This window comes from Ischnura elegans, chromosome 10, assembly GCF_921293095.1.
Source record: "Ischnura elegans chromosome 10, ioIscEleg1.1, whole genome shotgun sequence".
Taxonomy (NCBI): domain Eukaryota; kingdom Metazoa; phylum Arthropoda; class Insecta; order Odonata; family Coenagrionidae; genus Ischnura; species Ischnura elegans.
In genome coordinates this window covers 67,753,539-67,769,935 of record NC_060255.1, presented here as the reverse complement: position 1 = coordinate 67,769,935, position 16,397 = coordinate 67,753,539, and the positions used below count along the sequence as shown (strand labels likewise).

General features: G+C 38.5%; 1 protein-coding gene across 1 annotated transcript in view; it reads right to left on the bottom strand.

The window, feature by feature from the left end:
- LOC124166508 (protein zyg-11 homolog B-like) overlaps positions 1 to 16,397 on the bottom strand; it is a 33,210-nt gene that overhangs the window by 12,206 nt on the left and 4,607 nt on the right. The window contains exons 5-11 of the mRNA XM_046544043.1: positions 15,954 to 16,251; positions 13,786 to 13,946; positions 10,430 to 10,744; positions 9,504 to 9,641; positions 5,398 to 5,538; positions 3,977 to 4,153; positions 2,413 to 2,569 (exon numbers count right to left, since the gene is read on the bottom strand). Coding sequence (XP_046399999.1) covers positions 2,413 to 2,569; positions 3,977 to 4,153; positions 5,398 to 5,538; positions 9,504 to 9,641; positions 10,430 to 10,744; positions 13,786 to 13,946; positions 15,954 to 16,251 — 1,387 coding nt within the window. The remainder of the gene's footprint in view (positions 1 to 2,412; positions 2,570 to 3,976; positions 4,154 to 5,397; positions 5,539 to 9,503; positions 9,642 to 10,429; positions 10,745 to 13,785; positions 13,947 to 15,953; positions 16,252 to 16,397) is intronic.

Sequence of the window (16,397 nt, the reverse complement as noted above, 5' to 3'; positions counted from 1 at the left end):
GTCAAGACTCTCGATCCAGGTGAGACGAGACTCTCGCCACGCTGAGAGTATCGTTCCGAAAATGCTGAGAAATGAAATTCTCGTCTCAACCGTTGAGACTTTCAGGTGGCCAAGAGTCTCGCACAGCCCTAGTTATCATACCTCCCAAGAGCATCCTTAACTTGACTTGCTAGAAAATTATTTCCTTGGAAATTTATCTATTGAATACTAGGGGAAAAACAACTCTACCCAGAGTTTTTGTTAGTTCACTACAATATTTACTGTATTTCTACGAGTATAATTTTCGATTCATATCAAATAAACAGGCAAAGCTTATAATTCTCAAAAGTCACCAAGTTGATGCATTGGTCAAGAAATTGGCACATTTATTATAGTTAACTTTTTACTCCATGAATACATTTGTTAATGATCAAGGTACTTTTTTCACTATAAAATTGAAGTACTGGACACAAGTGCGTTAGCATGGAATTAAGAGAAATTTCAACATAAGATGTTGTCAGGTGCCATGCCCAACCATTCACAAAAATGACACGCAAAAACTTTTTTGGTGAAGTGAATTACAAAGGCACCAAAATTCAGTATAGTTATGACAGGGAATGTCAGTACAATTACAATTATGTTGAGTTGATGACCAATCATAATAATTAGCTTTACTTTAAAATTAGATGAGTCGGTCCTTAAATTTTTTCCGTTCTCGGTACCTGTCTGGTTCTTCCCCATTGGTTCTCCGTTCCAAGGATGAACTCTTATTATCTGAATTAATGGCAAATTTAAATGAGCAACTACAAGAATTGAATGAAAATAATTTCACTAAAGGCGTAAATTATCAGCAAAGCTCTGTAAAAAAACTTAAGATCATCTCCATAATTTTATTTGCCAAGTAAAAACGTTTTAACGACACTTTGTAAAAGAATGCATGATCGACCAATATGTCACATTACATCAGTCAAGCACTGATTCTTTCTCCAGGTTTTGTTTTAAAAAATTCAACATTTTTGCCCTATCTATTCTTTTTTAGCCAGAAATATTGCTTGCAGTAATGAACAAGCGTTCACTGAAAACAGTAATGGTTGATGTTGATTTTGAATGGTCGTGCTAATATGCTTGGAGCACATTTTACATACTGCATAGCATCAGGATCAATAGTGAAACTCCCCTAACATCTGACGACATCATCCATCAATTTTTGGTACCTTGTGAGTCAGTTCAAAATATATTCTGTATTCTGCGATATAACTTAAATTGTTACTTTAATTGACTACTTATTCACATGCTTCACCGTCACAGTTCTTATAAATTCAACAATAAACTGCTCAACACGCCGGTACAGCAACACAAGGGATAAATGAGCCAACACAAAACTGTAATGCAGTGTTGCATTCCGCAGGATAACTACAATTTTCGATGTCTTGAAAAGGTTTATCAACTTACGAACAAGCTCTCAGAATGCATCTTAGTTGTATGTCAAAGAAATACTCTACATGTTCATGATTAAATTGTAAGACCACTTTCAGACAAAATTATTTCCTGCCAGCTGCCGTTCACGGCATGGCACATGGCATTGTAGAGAGTTGTCTCATATGAAAGCCGCCTGAACTTCACTTGAACGGTGGCTAGCGAAAAGTTGTTTCGTCTGAAACCAGTCTCAATGTAGCATTGACTGTATTTCACGCTGTAGACGGCCCACCGCCGGGCCAGATTGAAATGGATGCCGTACTGTCAAGGGCGCGATTCGGCTAGTTTGAAGACATCCATAGAGACCAATGGTAAGTTAAAAGAACGACGCTGTGCCGTGGATGGTGGCAACCGAAAAGTCGGCTCATTTGAAAGTGGCCACAGCTACAGAAATGTTACAATGTTGGCAAGAGCGACAAACTGACAAACCCTTAAATGCGCATTTTAGCAAGCAACTCTCCAAAAGAAAAAAAAAATGCGGATGCCATGCAATCGGTAAGTAATATATGTGTTTTTAATTTTTTTTTTCACTTTTTGGCCTTTAACACGCAGCAGATCATTTCGGACTTGGGCACCAAATTCAATTCCTTATGACCATTACGAGCCAATTTCAAAGTACCGACTTTAAGCGATTGGTTCTCAATACTGGTTCTACAGGCCAAGAGTCGGCAGAACTGAGAACCGAGTACCAGAACCGAATCATCTCTACTTTAAAATTTAAATGCTGTTACTAATCTCTTGCTTGATTTAGTACTAGCTTTACTTATACTTGAGTGATACTTTAGTGACACTTGTCATATAGTTCATTACTTTTAAACTACGCTAGAATGAAATTACTCAAGTGTTTTCCTCCAAGTGCTACTTGTTATACACATCTGGTAAAAACATTTTTTATTGTAAGAAATAGAAAAAATAACACACAATTCAGTAGCACAGAAAAGGCCATTATATACCCACCAAGAATCGAGCAGATAGCTACTGACATGCGGTTCATAGAGGGGTCATCCACTGTACAGAGGCATTCCATAACAAGCCGACTGCAACGGAATTTATCAAAGGCAACATCCTGAAGGATTCGATCACTGCAGAGTGTCAGAAGGGTATTTTTCTGAAGCTGTAAAAAATAAAAGAAAACAATTCATAGGAGTACATATCATACACTGCTACAATTCACAAGTTATAGTGAGCACCTCCAAAAAGACCGAATGAGCCATGTTTAGGGTAGTTTACATATATCATCACCATTTTCTTTCCACCACAAAGAGGCTCATAAATATTGCCCATCAAAAAGTCCTGAAGAACTCGTGGGGAGGAGGCTGTCCATGAAAATCAAGAGCCGTAGCTTTTTATTAATAGTTTGAGAACCCATGAAGGTGCAAGGTAAACAAAGTATGAGAGCATAAATCAATGCAATTAAATAGGTCACTGACTAAAATACTACTTGACTAGATCATCTACCATCACTTAGCCGTCAATTATCCAAAACATATTTTACTATGTTCACAATCAATACAATCAAGTCACCATTGCATTGTGTCCAAAACTATAAATTATGGCTTAAACTGATAAAATAAACTAGATGTAAGTATATCACTTCTTGGATCACCATCCCAGAGGAGTAATTAGATCAATTATTTTGGTGCAACAAGTATAAATACACATGAATTTATGGGAAAATTATAAGATGACAACTGGCTAATTTTTATTCATTCATGATCAAATGAAGTCAATATTATTACCATGAAAGTGAATTCAACTTGTAAGATTGGCTACAACTATTTCACAACCAGTAATGATCCACTACAGTAATAGCCAGTCAACTACAAAAGAAATCATGCTGAAATGTCAGTAATGTTTGACAGTCTTCGACCATTATTTCTTTCAATTTACACAACAGAATCAGACCAAATCGCAGCCTTACTTTTACTCTAATGATCGACTCAAAAAAATTAAACCCAAACAAACCACGCGCACCCAACTTACATATCATATATGTCTTTAAATTTTATAACAATGGACAAATACTTAGGGATAAATAAATAATTAAATATTTCAACATAAATGAAACATGTCGCCAAAATGTACACAGCTACACCAACCATCATACAGCCAAATACAGCAATAATACTCAACCCTACGAAATCGGTAATTTATTCAATGAAGAGATAAATATTTATGAGTTGATCAGTGGCGCAGCGAGGAGGGGGATTTTGGGGGATAAAACCCCCCCAGTGCTCAGAGAAATTTTTAAGTTTAATCCATTTTACTTATTTGGATCAGTATTACTTATATAATAGTGTTAGGATTTATCAAATATCCCTCAGAAAGCCGTAAAACTCGCAACTTTGAACCATTATTCTTCTAATTTTTCTGGAGGAGGGCCCCTGCGACTCCTGCTTACCCTGTTGGGTATGCAACACCCCACACCCGCAAGTATTAGTTGTGCCTAAACCCCCTCTAGCCTTAATTCCTAGCTGTGCCCCTGGAGTTGGTCAACATTATAACCCTTTCCCCCACTCACCTGGAAATGGTTTGGATACGTCTCCATGGCATTGAGGGTGAGGTGTACCACTTGACGCAAGATGCTAGGGTGAACCCGCTGCCCCAAGTCCCCCTTGGTGAGGTTGTAGAGGCAAGCGGTAGCAGCCATCTGTACTCCAAATTGCTCCCGGTGCTCACTCATGCCAGGGAGGACCAGCTGCATAATAAAAAGAGAAATGAGTCACAGAATAACATTATAGCTATTTATAAAAAAAACTCCCAGGTTTCTGGCTGAGTAAGAATTTTTGCTCCTAACCTTACTATGGAACACTCCTCGATTGGAACCATAATAATTGTGTAGTGCGAAAAATCCAAAGAGGAAAAATCATTCGCCTTGACCGGGATTCGAACCCGCATCCCTCGATTTCTGGCCAAGTGCTTTAGCCAGTTAAGCTACCGAGGCGTCATTCTCCCCTGAGGAAATTTGTGGACTATGCCGGACAAGGTGGTATGGACTGCTGAGCATATTATGCGACTAGCAGTCCAGGTCGTGCGCATGGCGCCACAGCCGGAGAGCAAAGCCCGAACTGTGAACACGAGAGGTGTTCGCTCTAGACTTATTTAGTCTCAAACACAGTGAGAAGTTATCACCGTGGCTAGTCCCGGTGTACTTAAATAAATAATTGTGTAGCTTTCTACCTGAGCTTTCATACACATCCAAATGATTTGGAAGAAACTGATATAAAAGAAAGATGGATAAAACTGTGCAGGAAGAAAGTTCTGGAAATTCACTACTCTGACGATGATAGAACAGTGTTCTGTCAAAGCATTAGCAGCAAAAATTCTTACCCAGCTAGAAACCTAACAGTTATTTATAAATATAATTTGCCAAGAAAGAACTAAGTCTTTATAATAATACTTCATCAATCACTTAACAAAAAACTTAACAATGGGATAATTGAGAGCAATATACCAGAAATATACCTATGTTCAATATAGTCGATTAACATATTTTCTGATAACTTTATACATATAGATCTCACAAAAAAATAGGATTATGCATGGGTTTTGTAATTAAGGACTTAGTAAATTTGTACTACAAATGAGTTATGTTCAATTTCAATACTTTATATTATTTGAGCCATTATTTTTTCTATATATACTTCCTAAATGCACAGGTAACATCAGTTAAAGTTACTAATCACAATTTTCAATATAAAGAAAACCAGAAACGTGAATCAGCTGCAAAAAATTTCTCATCATCATTAGTCAACAATCCTAGGATTGGTTTGACACAGCTCTCCATTTCTCTCTCCTATCTGCTAACCTTTTCATAGCTTCATATTTCTTCTCCTTTACATCCTTTATAACCTGTCCTATATATACTCAAAAATGAGTGTTTGCCAACATCACACCACACAATCAACACCTTTTAAAAGAGGTACTTTGAATAATTCTAACCTGAATGACATCAACTCTGGCATCTGTGAAGGTTGGTGTGAGTCGGAACAGATTGTAGAGGCACTTCTGAACGTAAAGAGGACGAGATGAATAGCGGCGAAGAGCCTCCAATATCTGCGACTCACATGCTGTGCCGCTCACCTGCAAATAGGAGAAGAGGATTATTAAATTATGATAACAACATACTACTGCTAACCATTCAGCTATATAATTGATGCAATAAATTTCTAATTACATAGAAAATCAAGCGTTTACTAATGCTCTGCCAAAAGATTGAACCAAATGTATATATGTACTAGAGATGTGCGAATAGTATCTGTGAATACTCGAATACCTCGAATACTAGAAAGTATTCGATGTTCGAGGTCTCGAATAATTATACTAAAGGTACGCTCTGGAATACTTCGAATACTTTGAATTTCGCACCGTACACTGTCGCACACTGTCGTTGGTAGTTGACTCAGAAAATTGTAAAGAACCCTAGTCGTTTAGTGCATGCAGTGCCATTATAGGCAAGTTGACGAACTACATCAAATTCGCCGATTAGAGCAGTGAAAAGAGTTCGACCTGGGGAACCGAAAATGATTGGGTGAAAAAATCTGAAAATCCCCGGTTTCCCCCACCAGGAGAACCTCGGTGCCATGGGATAGTAACTACATAGCACAATTCCCAAAATCCGCTACCCCCCCCATCCATCAGCCCTCGACCCCCAATGCTTTCCTCCTCTCCGAAATCAAATAAAAGGTGAAAAGGTCCCAGCTTGCGCAGGGTTCCTATTACAAAGACCATAAATGAAAAGCTTCAAAAGAAAATATCAAGTTACAGGAGGGTAATAGAATCGTGTTTCACCCTTCCCTCTTTCTCCCCCACTGACCTTTTTCTGCCTACCTGCTTCGAAGTTCCCCATTTCTGGAGGTCAACTGCTGCATGAGTACCATGGGATAGTTACATTAGCGAATTTCCCAAGATCCGCTATCCCCCTCCATTCAGCACTAGCCCCCCTCTGAGGCTTTCCTCTTCTTCGAAATAAAAAAAAGGTCACAGCTCCCGCAGGGATCATATTACGAAGACCTTGGCTTCAAAAAAAATACCAAGTTACACGAGAACAATAGAAACGTGTTTCGGGCCCTCCCTTTTCTCCCCCACTGACCTTTTTTTTCCTACCAGCTTCGAAGTTCCCCATTTCTGTGGAGGTCAACCGCTGCATGAGTCATCTATTAGCACAAAAGGTGTCTATGAATGACTTTCGTCGATTGATGTTACACCTTTATTGAATAGAAATATTAGTAATGTGCGCGTAATTTCAAAAAGAATAAGACCAAACACGACATATTTCTGAGTTTATTTAAGCATTTTACTAGAGATGGGTCGAATAGCAGATTTCTCGAATTCGAATATCGAATTCGAATATTAAATCATAGCTCGAATATTCGAATACCTCGAATTTCGAATACCTCGAATACTAAATGATGAATGCTGGAATGTTTGACTCGGTTGCCTATGCAGCAGGCAACACAAGATTTTGGGGAGTAATTTTGATTTCCTTAAAATGATTCGAACAGGAATTTAGCTGATTAATGAATAATTTAATTTTATGGAAACAATTGGGAATATAATTAATTCAACTAACATCGCTTTACCCCCACTCCTGCTGCCAAGTGCTAGCTGACAATCTGAGGCATTTTGCAAAATACAAGCTCTTTTCCACCGGATTATCTTCAATTATTTTCAGTCCATCTTTGGGAGTTCTCACGAGATAAGAAGGTGAATTGGAATTGCTATCAGGGAGAAACCAAATATTCTGAGAAAATATCCTTTTGTCTGTGACTGTAACAATAAATATTTATAGCACCACTCATAAATTGTAACTTGATATGTATATGTTTTCGGAAAAAAATACCGCATCAACTTCCGAGAAGCTCTGCTGCTCATATCGAGTTTCGCCAGAATGCTAAGTCTCCGTCGTGTTTTGACATTTATTTCTTTGCGTAAAATGCTTAAATAAACTCAGAAATACGTCGTGTTTGGTCTTATTCTTTTTTAAATTACGCGCACATTACTAATATTTCAATTCAATAAAGGTGTAACATCAATTGACGAAAGTCATTCTTAGACACCCTTTGTGCTAATAGATGACTCATGCAGCGGTTGACCTCCACAGAAATGGGGAACTTCGAAGCTGGTAGGAAAAAAAAAGGTCAGTGGGGGAGGAAAGGGAGGGCCCGAAACATGTTTCTATTGTTCTCGCGTATTTTTTCGAAGCTAAGGTCTTCGTAATATGATCCCTGCGCGAGGTGTGACCTTTTTTTTATTTTGAAGAAGAGGAATGAATGGAGAGGGATACCGGACCTTGGGAAATGCGCTAATGTAAGTATCCCACGGTACTCAAACAGCAGTTGACCTCCAGAAATGGGGAACTTCGAAGCAGGTAGCCAGAAAAAGGTCAGTGGGTGAGAAAAGGGGGGAGGGCGTGAAACACGTTTTTATTGTTCTCGTAACTCGATATTTTTTTCGAAGCAGGGGTCTTCGTAATGCGATCCCTGCGCGAGCTGGGACCTTTTGTTTGATTTTGGAGAAGAGGAAAGCGTCAGAGTGGTTGAGGCGAGTGCTGAATGGAGGGGGATAGAGGATCGTGGGAAATGCCCTAAGGTTGCTATCCCACGGCACTGAGGTTCTCCTGGTGGGGGGAATCGGGGATTTTCAGATTTTTTCACCCGACCATTTTCGGTTCCCCTCGTCGAACTCTTTTCACCGCTAAAATCCACGAATTTGATGTAATTCGTCAACTTGCGTAAAACGGCGCTGCGAGCACTAAATGACTACAGTTCTCCACATTTTTCCGAGTCAACTACCAACGACGTGCGTGCGACAGTGTATGACGCGAAATTCAAAGTATTCGAGGTATTCGAGGCGGTACTTTTCGCATAACTATTCGAAACCTCGAATATCGAATACTTTCTAATATTCGAGGTATTCGAGTATTCGCGGATACTATTCGCACATCTCTACATTTTACGCAAAGAAATAAATGTCAAAATCGGACGGAGACTTAACATTCTGGCAAGACTGGATATGAGTAGCAGAGCTTCTCGGAAGTTGATGCAGTATATTTTTCCGAAAACATATATCAAGTTACAATTTATGAGTTGTGCTATAAATCTCTATTGTTACAGTCACAGACGAAGGGATATTTTCTCAGGATATTTGGTTTCTCCCTGATAGCAATTCGAATTCATCTTATTATCTCGTGAGAACTTCCAAAGATGGACTGAAAATAATTGAAGAAAATCTGGTGGAGAAGCACGTGTATTTTGCGCTAGCACTTGACAGCAGGAGTGGGGGTAAAGCGAGCTACCTGTTGAAAATAAGAAGTTGGATGAAGCCGAGTATCAGATGTAATCAGATATCAATCCATCATAGCAGTGTAAATGCCGAGACGGCATGCAATCATTTTTTGCGAGATGGTGTGTCCCCTTAGAATATTTGAAAGAGATGTTAGTTGAGTCAACTATATGCCCAATTGTTTCCATAAAATTAAAAAATACATTAATCAGCTAAATTCCTGTTTGAATCCTTTAGAGGAAATCAAAATTACTCCCCAAAAATCTTGTGTTTCCTGCAGCATAGGCAACCGAGTCAAACATTCCCACATTCATCGTATAGTATTCGAGGTTTTCGAATATTCGAGCAATGATTTAATATTCGAATTTGAGTTCAAGAAATCTGCTATTCAACCCATCTCTAATATGTACTCCTCATTTTTATACATATTTTTTATGGAAATGCTCCTTATTCTGCAAGCATAGGGATGTGCTTACTTTAACCATCTGGGACCTTTACCAATCTCAGGTGCACCATTTTCCCAATCTAAGAAGCAGAGTGGACTTCAAAATTAAGAATATTTTAGGCAATGGATAAAAACTTGGTGATAGACTGTTTTCTCAAAGAATAGGCAGGAAATAAAAAGGTTTTTGGTAAACCCTCAGGAGTACTCAAACTTGACAAAATTTTCCAGCAGGAACATAACGGGTTTCTCAGTAAAAGTCAAAAAGGAATAAAGACAGAAAAACAGTGTGGTGGAACCAAAGTATGCAATGGCTACTCACCGCAAGATTTGGACGGAATGCGGGTGCAGAGGGGTCTGTGAATATTTCATCATAGCATGCCTCTGTCTGCACCAGCCCAATGAAGCGCAGGTGAGGATGGGCTTCAATCCAAGCACGCAGCACTGGACCACCTTCCACCTGAGAGTACAGAATAGAGAATACAATAATGATAATAATATAATAATTAATAGTCAAGAACAGACGGAAAGGAATAAAGACTGGATCAAATAACTATTTTAATGTAGTCACAAAACAAACAAAGATAGAAGGTAGCCAAATCCCCTCCGAACACATAGGATTCTAATTCAGAGCAGTATAAACGCACAAAATGATAAATTACTGTATCTTCAGAAATTTCAAATGTAAATAATGAATTCAGTCCTATTGCCATTCATATTCATCCTGATGGCTAACCCAAAAAAGTTTTCTTCTGAGGTACCTTATTAACTTATACAGCAATAGACAAAATTATAAATGTTTTTTGAGTGACAATGATATGCTTTATATAAATTCTTTTTCTACAGCCAGGTTTCCCATATATAATGCTTAAATGTGGCATAAAAGTAACCAAGTGGCGAATTGATCCAGAAAGTGGTCAAACAATTAGTTACAGGAGTAAAAAGGTGAAGAGCAAACACCAAATCACAAAAATTCCTCTAAGCCAGGGGTCTCCAAAATACGGCCCTCCGCATGGCCCGCGCACTCGTTTCAAGTATTGAATATTGTATACTTCAGTAATCAGCAAATTTGCTATCCGGCCCACGGGGCGATTCGGAACTTGGAATGTGGCCCTCGTGGCCTAGTAAATTGGGGACCTCTGCTCTAAGCAAAATGATTCAACTATCCAAAAATGATAAATTAAACATAATCTACGTGATTACAAAGTAAAAAGTGTGATGGGAAAAATTCCTCACTCCAGTGCTTACCTCCTCTCGACCTGACACATCCAAGCTCTCGAGCAGGGGCAATACTTGTGGGTTTGAGAGGATCTTGCCGGCCAGCCTACGAATCGGCCCACCCACTGATGCCCCTCCATTATTCTCGCCCCCTCCTTCCACACCATTGTTGCCTGCTCCCCCAACCGGCTGCCTCCCATTGGCAGCAGCCGCGGCTGCAGCTGCCGCCGCCGCTGCAGCAGCAAACACCTCAAAAGGATGATTGTCCTGCTCATCGGACAGATCTAGATGGCGCAGCTGACTGAGCTCCGAGATGATGGATGCAGCCCCTCCTGGGTTACACACCTGAAAATAGCAATGCAGTGGCAACAATGAGTTAGACAAATGCGGCTTGGAGCTAAAGAAATTCGGAAGCTACATGCTAGGCTTAGATTGCTGAGCAAATAAGAATAGATATCTTTCAGAGCAATACATATGGAGAACATCAACTTAGAACCTCACTATACTTCCAGGTTTGACAGAAACGACAAATTGAAAGATATTTTGCCGAATGGGAAGGAATAGGTTTAGGAATTTGTTTTCCTACAAACAACAGGTGACTTTAATAAATGCTAAGAGGGACTCAGTACTAACATTCACTTTTCTATTCTTTTCAAACAACTGGCATCATAACACACCCCGCCACATGCATATTGAGGTGGTTAGTGGAGTATAATGTAGATGTAGATGTTGATTAGAGGGAGAGGAGAGAAATCACTGCACAGTTTTCTAGAGAGCAAAGACCAGGGTTTTTAATCCTGTTTTTTGGCATACTGAATGCTGCTTTTAAAAATTCTTAGTGGATATTTGATGTCACCGTTGACCAAGACAGATTATCAAGGAATGGATCATCACTAAAGTTGTAATTATTACTCAAAACAGAGTAAAACTATAATTAGATTAATTTGCAATGATATTTCTGCGTGTAATGAACCAATAATATGCTACAGATAAAAAATTCCCAGGATATCACATGAAATATGTGCTAAACCATCATGGCGATCACTAATTTAAGCAGTTACCAAGTCAAAATAGTGAATATTTCTGAAACTTAAGAGGAGAGGAAGTAAAATCATTGAAAAATCTGCCTAAGTTAGCAAAGCAGGATAAGAGGAATATTTCTTCTTTGTAGCTTAATAAACATATAAACTTTGTAAATACCACACTTTACTGAATCCTGACTGGTTTTAACACTCCCTAGTATGTATTTCCTTAGAGAATGGCATGTGAGAGTTAAAACTGGTTGGGGTTCACCATAGAAAAAGTTGTGAGGAATTTAAAATGTTTTAATCTATTTCCTTTTTAGCCATGATATTGATGTTCCAAAAACTTATCTAGCAAACCATTGAGAATATTTTATCTTCTTCACATGGACGTACTCAGTAGGGGGCACCTGCCTTAGAAGCAAAAGTAAATTTAGTTCAAAACCAAAGTATTGTTTAATATCCCAGAAAAGTGATATTAGTATAAAACTTGTAATTAAAATAAAAATATTTTTCAAGCAAATAATTATATAAACTAATTCAGCGCAGTTATAATTTTCTTGAAATGTTGGTTTCATCAACCTTTTCTGTGTTACAACTTGAACGACCACGGCTTGCCCCCCTCTAGTTTTGATCCTGGGTATGCCCTTGCTTCTCAAATAATAATTTTGTGGTGGGTTCAAAATCAGAGCAGAGTCACTAGGGATGATGGTAAATATAATTTTCACATTGACCAGAGACTATTACATAGTGAACCACAATTTCTGATTTTTAAGGGAGCAATGTCTTCTCCCCCTACATGAATGATACATTCAACAAAAATTGGAGAAGTACAATGGGGTCCAGGGGCGGATCCAGGATTTCTTTCTGGGAGGGGCACAAGCAAGGTCGTATCCAGGATTTTGTTCAGGGGGGGGCACAAGGATACCTTGTTATACAAAACGAACGAAATTATAATGGGACCGTATTAAAAATCTATCATATTTTTAAGGGTCTGGGGGGGGCACGTGCCCCCGTGCCCCCCCCCTGGATCCGCCTATGATGGGGTCATTCACTCAGACCCAAAATCAAAATTCCTCAAAGGAATATGGCGAGTTTTTCCAGGCTTAATCTCACGGAATTCTGACGTACAACAAACTCCCGATAATCTGGGCTAATGATGGGGAGAGGAAGAAAGAAAAATCGGAGAACATAGGTAATCCAGGCTTTTGCTTTAATTTCTAGTAATGCTCATAATTTACGTAAATTAAACAATGTATAATTAACGATGCACAGAGTCTTTTACTTTAGATTGCTTCCCTGATTCAATGAGTGCTTTCTTCACCCAGCCGTGACCTTTTTAGCAGCGATTACATGATTGTACTCATATTCCCAATGCTCCATTTATTAAAGCAACCTTTCTACAAAGGCGACGCACTGGCTAAGACTCATGCAATTTCTATTTCCTTTGCCTCTGCTTCCACTTGCACTACTGCCTTAATTTCTACCATTCCCTTCCTCTCTATTTGGTTGCAGTATAAGCACCCCTGAGTGCAATGAAATCTCCAGCTCCCTTGGGCCGTATTCAACTGCAAGTGAGGCCACGACAATAAATACTCATTTTCAATATAAAAAATACATTTAAAGATCTTGGATTACAATTTTATTAATTTACAATTGGTTAACTGTTGAAGAATCATCTAAAATTAATCAAGATTTTTTTCCTGCTGCTCTTTGTCTTCTGCAATGCTATAAATTAAATAATTCCATTTAATTAAGGGAATTCTAATGGAAATAATGTTTCCGGTGTAGCCTTGCAGTAAAATGCAATAATACTGGTGTTTTTTCTGTCGAATTTTATTTTTTATAGAGATCACGGAAAACATTGAAGGAGTGTTAAACTCATGCAGGGATAAGCTTCATTAGGAAAACAGCGAGTCTGCTGTACTGATAAATTAGAAGTTACAGGCAATTTTTCATTATAGTATTTGAGGTAAATTACGAGTAACTTTAAATTTATTAATCCTTAACAGAATTTAATTAAGGTTTTTTGGAAGAGAAAGAGAAATAATGGTGATAAAAATTTCTTCCTCATTTAGCCATTCTAAGGAGGAGCTGAGACATGATGAACTAAGATCTCATGACATCATGAACTTCTCTGTGAAAGGGTTAAGACTAACTATATAAAGCGAATAGCATGTGATGTTGGCCGCAGATTAAAAAACGGAAAAATGAGTGACACTTGTTTTTTCTATATCCATCATAGCCACTATTTTTTTTAGTTATGAATACGCCCATTAGAGTAAGGATTTAAGAGAGAGAAAAATAATGTCAAATGAGAGCATAACACAATCCCTTAACACAGGAAAATTACTGAATGCTCACCCTCAAGTTGTACATGGCGAGTGATCTGAGGGTGGCCTTTCGGTGACGAAGAGGAGAGACATCATTGACGAGTGTGCTGGAAATATCAAGGCTCTCGAGGAAAGGTAAATCTTCACACACCACCTCCAAGCCATGACGGTTGAACTCAGTGCCAGACACATCTGATAAAAGACAAAATAAGCATTAACATCAAGACTTGTTGGGTAGTGAAGTGGGTATAAGTAGCATTTCCCAGATCCTAAAATCACACAAAAATGAAATACCATTGTATTATTTACAGAAGCAAAAAATAATTAGTAAAACCTACTATCCCCAAAATTCAAATATCTTAAACTGATTCTTGAGTTAATTCTGCGGTAACAGACAATAGTGTGCAGTTAAAAATGTCACTGAAATCACCAGATGACATTATTATAAGTCAAAATATTAATAAATGACTTTGATTCTCTCGATCCAGCATATTCAGAGAGAGATGATAAACCATCAAAACCTAGGTGATAATTTTATAACCAACATCAAGATTTTAATCCATTCCAGAAGGTTGGAAACTCATGTCATAATGCCTACAAAAGACTAAAAAAATATTTTTTGACTCCAAGCTTAACTCCCTTGAGGCTAATTCATCAAACTACAACATGATGCAGGTCGTTAAAAATGCCCTCTGACAATTTTTTAGATATCATCTGGATGGAATACATTTATCACATTTCTCCAAATATAATCCCCCAATTTTTGAGGATTCAGTTTTAGGTGCAATAAGTCACTTGCAACTGAATAAAGTCTTTCTTCTTCCACCTCCAAGGATTTGAGCTATCAGGGTTGACTATGTTCAGAGGAAACACAGTACATAAAATGATAATAAATTTGAAGAAAATTGAACTCTTCAGCTGCAAAAAAATATAAGATTTTTTAATTAACACCTACCTTTTAAAAAAATCACAACTGTGAATTCATACTGTACCCCAAAATATGGATTCCTTTTCCCCACTATAACATATTTCCCCACATTTCTACACTCATGTCCTATCTGTCTCCATCTCATCAACTACTACCACACAATGTCTGTCCTTCCTTTTTTTCCATTTACAATAAATACTTTTAGTTTCCAATCACATAACACAGTCACCATATTTTAAATTTTCAACATTTATCATAGCACATCTCTTGATTCAGTTTTTCTACAAAATTTCTGCTTGTGATGCCTTTCCTTATAATTTAACTAGATTTTTCAATAAAAAGTTGATTGTGACTGAAGCAGTTTTTCTAATCCAACTGGGCAAGGCTTTCATCATCCTAGAATGACCCCACACTTGTCAGGAATTATTTTCTGCCAATGAATTTTTATGGGGTTAGGTTAAAGATTGATAGTCTTTAGCATTAATTTTTTTATGTCAAATGATTTTTTCATATAGTTCGACACAACTAGTATGTTACACGACTGCATTTTGTCAAGTTCTTTCATGAAAACTAATGTCTCTGTGAAGTATATTCAGCATCAAACTAAATACAGTGAAACCTCAATATAACGACACACCACGGTGCACTAATAAACACTCGCTATAGCGAATTGTCGCTTTACCGGAGGTGGAGCAAATAATAGCCAATATACCTGTTGCGAACAGATATACAGGAACAGGAGTGGTGCGGCGACAGATAAACATCTATCCGATAAAGGTAAGCATAAATCCAGACGAAAGGCGATGTTTTTTTGCATCACTAAATTTCCTTACTCAAATAACGACTAACTATACAAACAATTTATAAGCGCCGCACTGAATAAAAATCATGCAAAGCATTGTTTCGTCATCATTATATTTATCGAACGACAGTTTACCACATAAATTTGAGACTGAGCACTCCATTAACTTCATTTCTAACAGATCGCTAGCAATTACAGAGGTTAAGGAGTCTTCATGAAAGTCTTCCGGCGGTAAAAACCCTCGCTATGGCGAGAGCCAACACCGAAAGGGTCTCGTAAAAATGAATTCTTTAACACGCTTATTATAGGGTCAATTGACGGTGCATCGGCTATCTCTGTTAATAGCGGGGGTGTCGCTATAGCCCGTACTCGCTTTAACGAGGTTCCACTGTACATTCTTAGTCCTCCAAATAAAGTGTACAATTCACATACACAAAGTCTCTTCCAAATATAGAGCATGGAGTCTCACCTAAGTGGCGTAAATGGCGAAGCCGAGAGAGCGAGACTACAACGCAGCATCGGCTGGTTGAGGGAGAGGTTCCGCCTGGGGGTGACGAGGCCAAGAGCTGCTCAATCGCCGACATTCTGTCTCCTTCCCTAGGATTGGATGTTCGTCCTCGTGTCAGCCGTGGGGCCGGTGGTGCATCTGCAAATGGGGTGCGGGAGACGCCAAGAGAGCGCAGGTTCTGCACCGACCACTCACCCAATGCAGAAACTACATCCGAGACTGTGGCTGAACGCAATCCAGTAGCTTCTAGGTGGACAATCTGAGGGGGAAAGAGAGCAAACCAGGAATGCAGCAATTATTTATTATGGCATTTAATAATATGGATTTTTTTACTTTCACAAGAATTGCAGTGAAAAAAAATTGCACCATAGAAATGAAAAAGAGGTAGTGCCAGAATTTCAATAA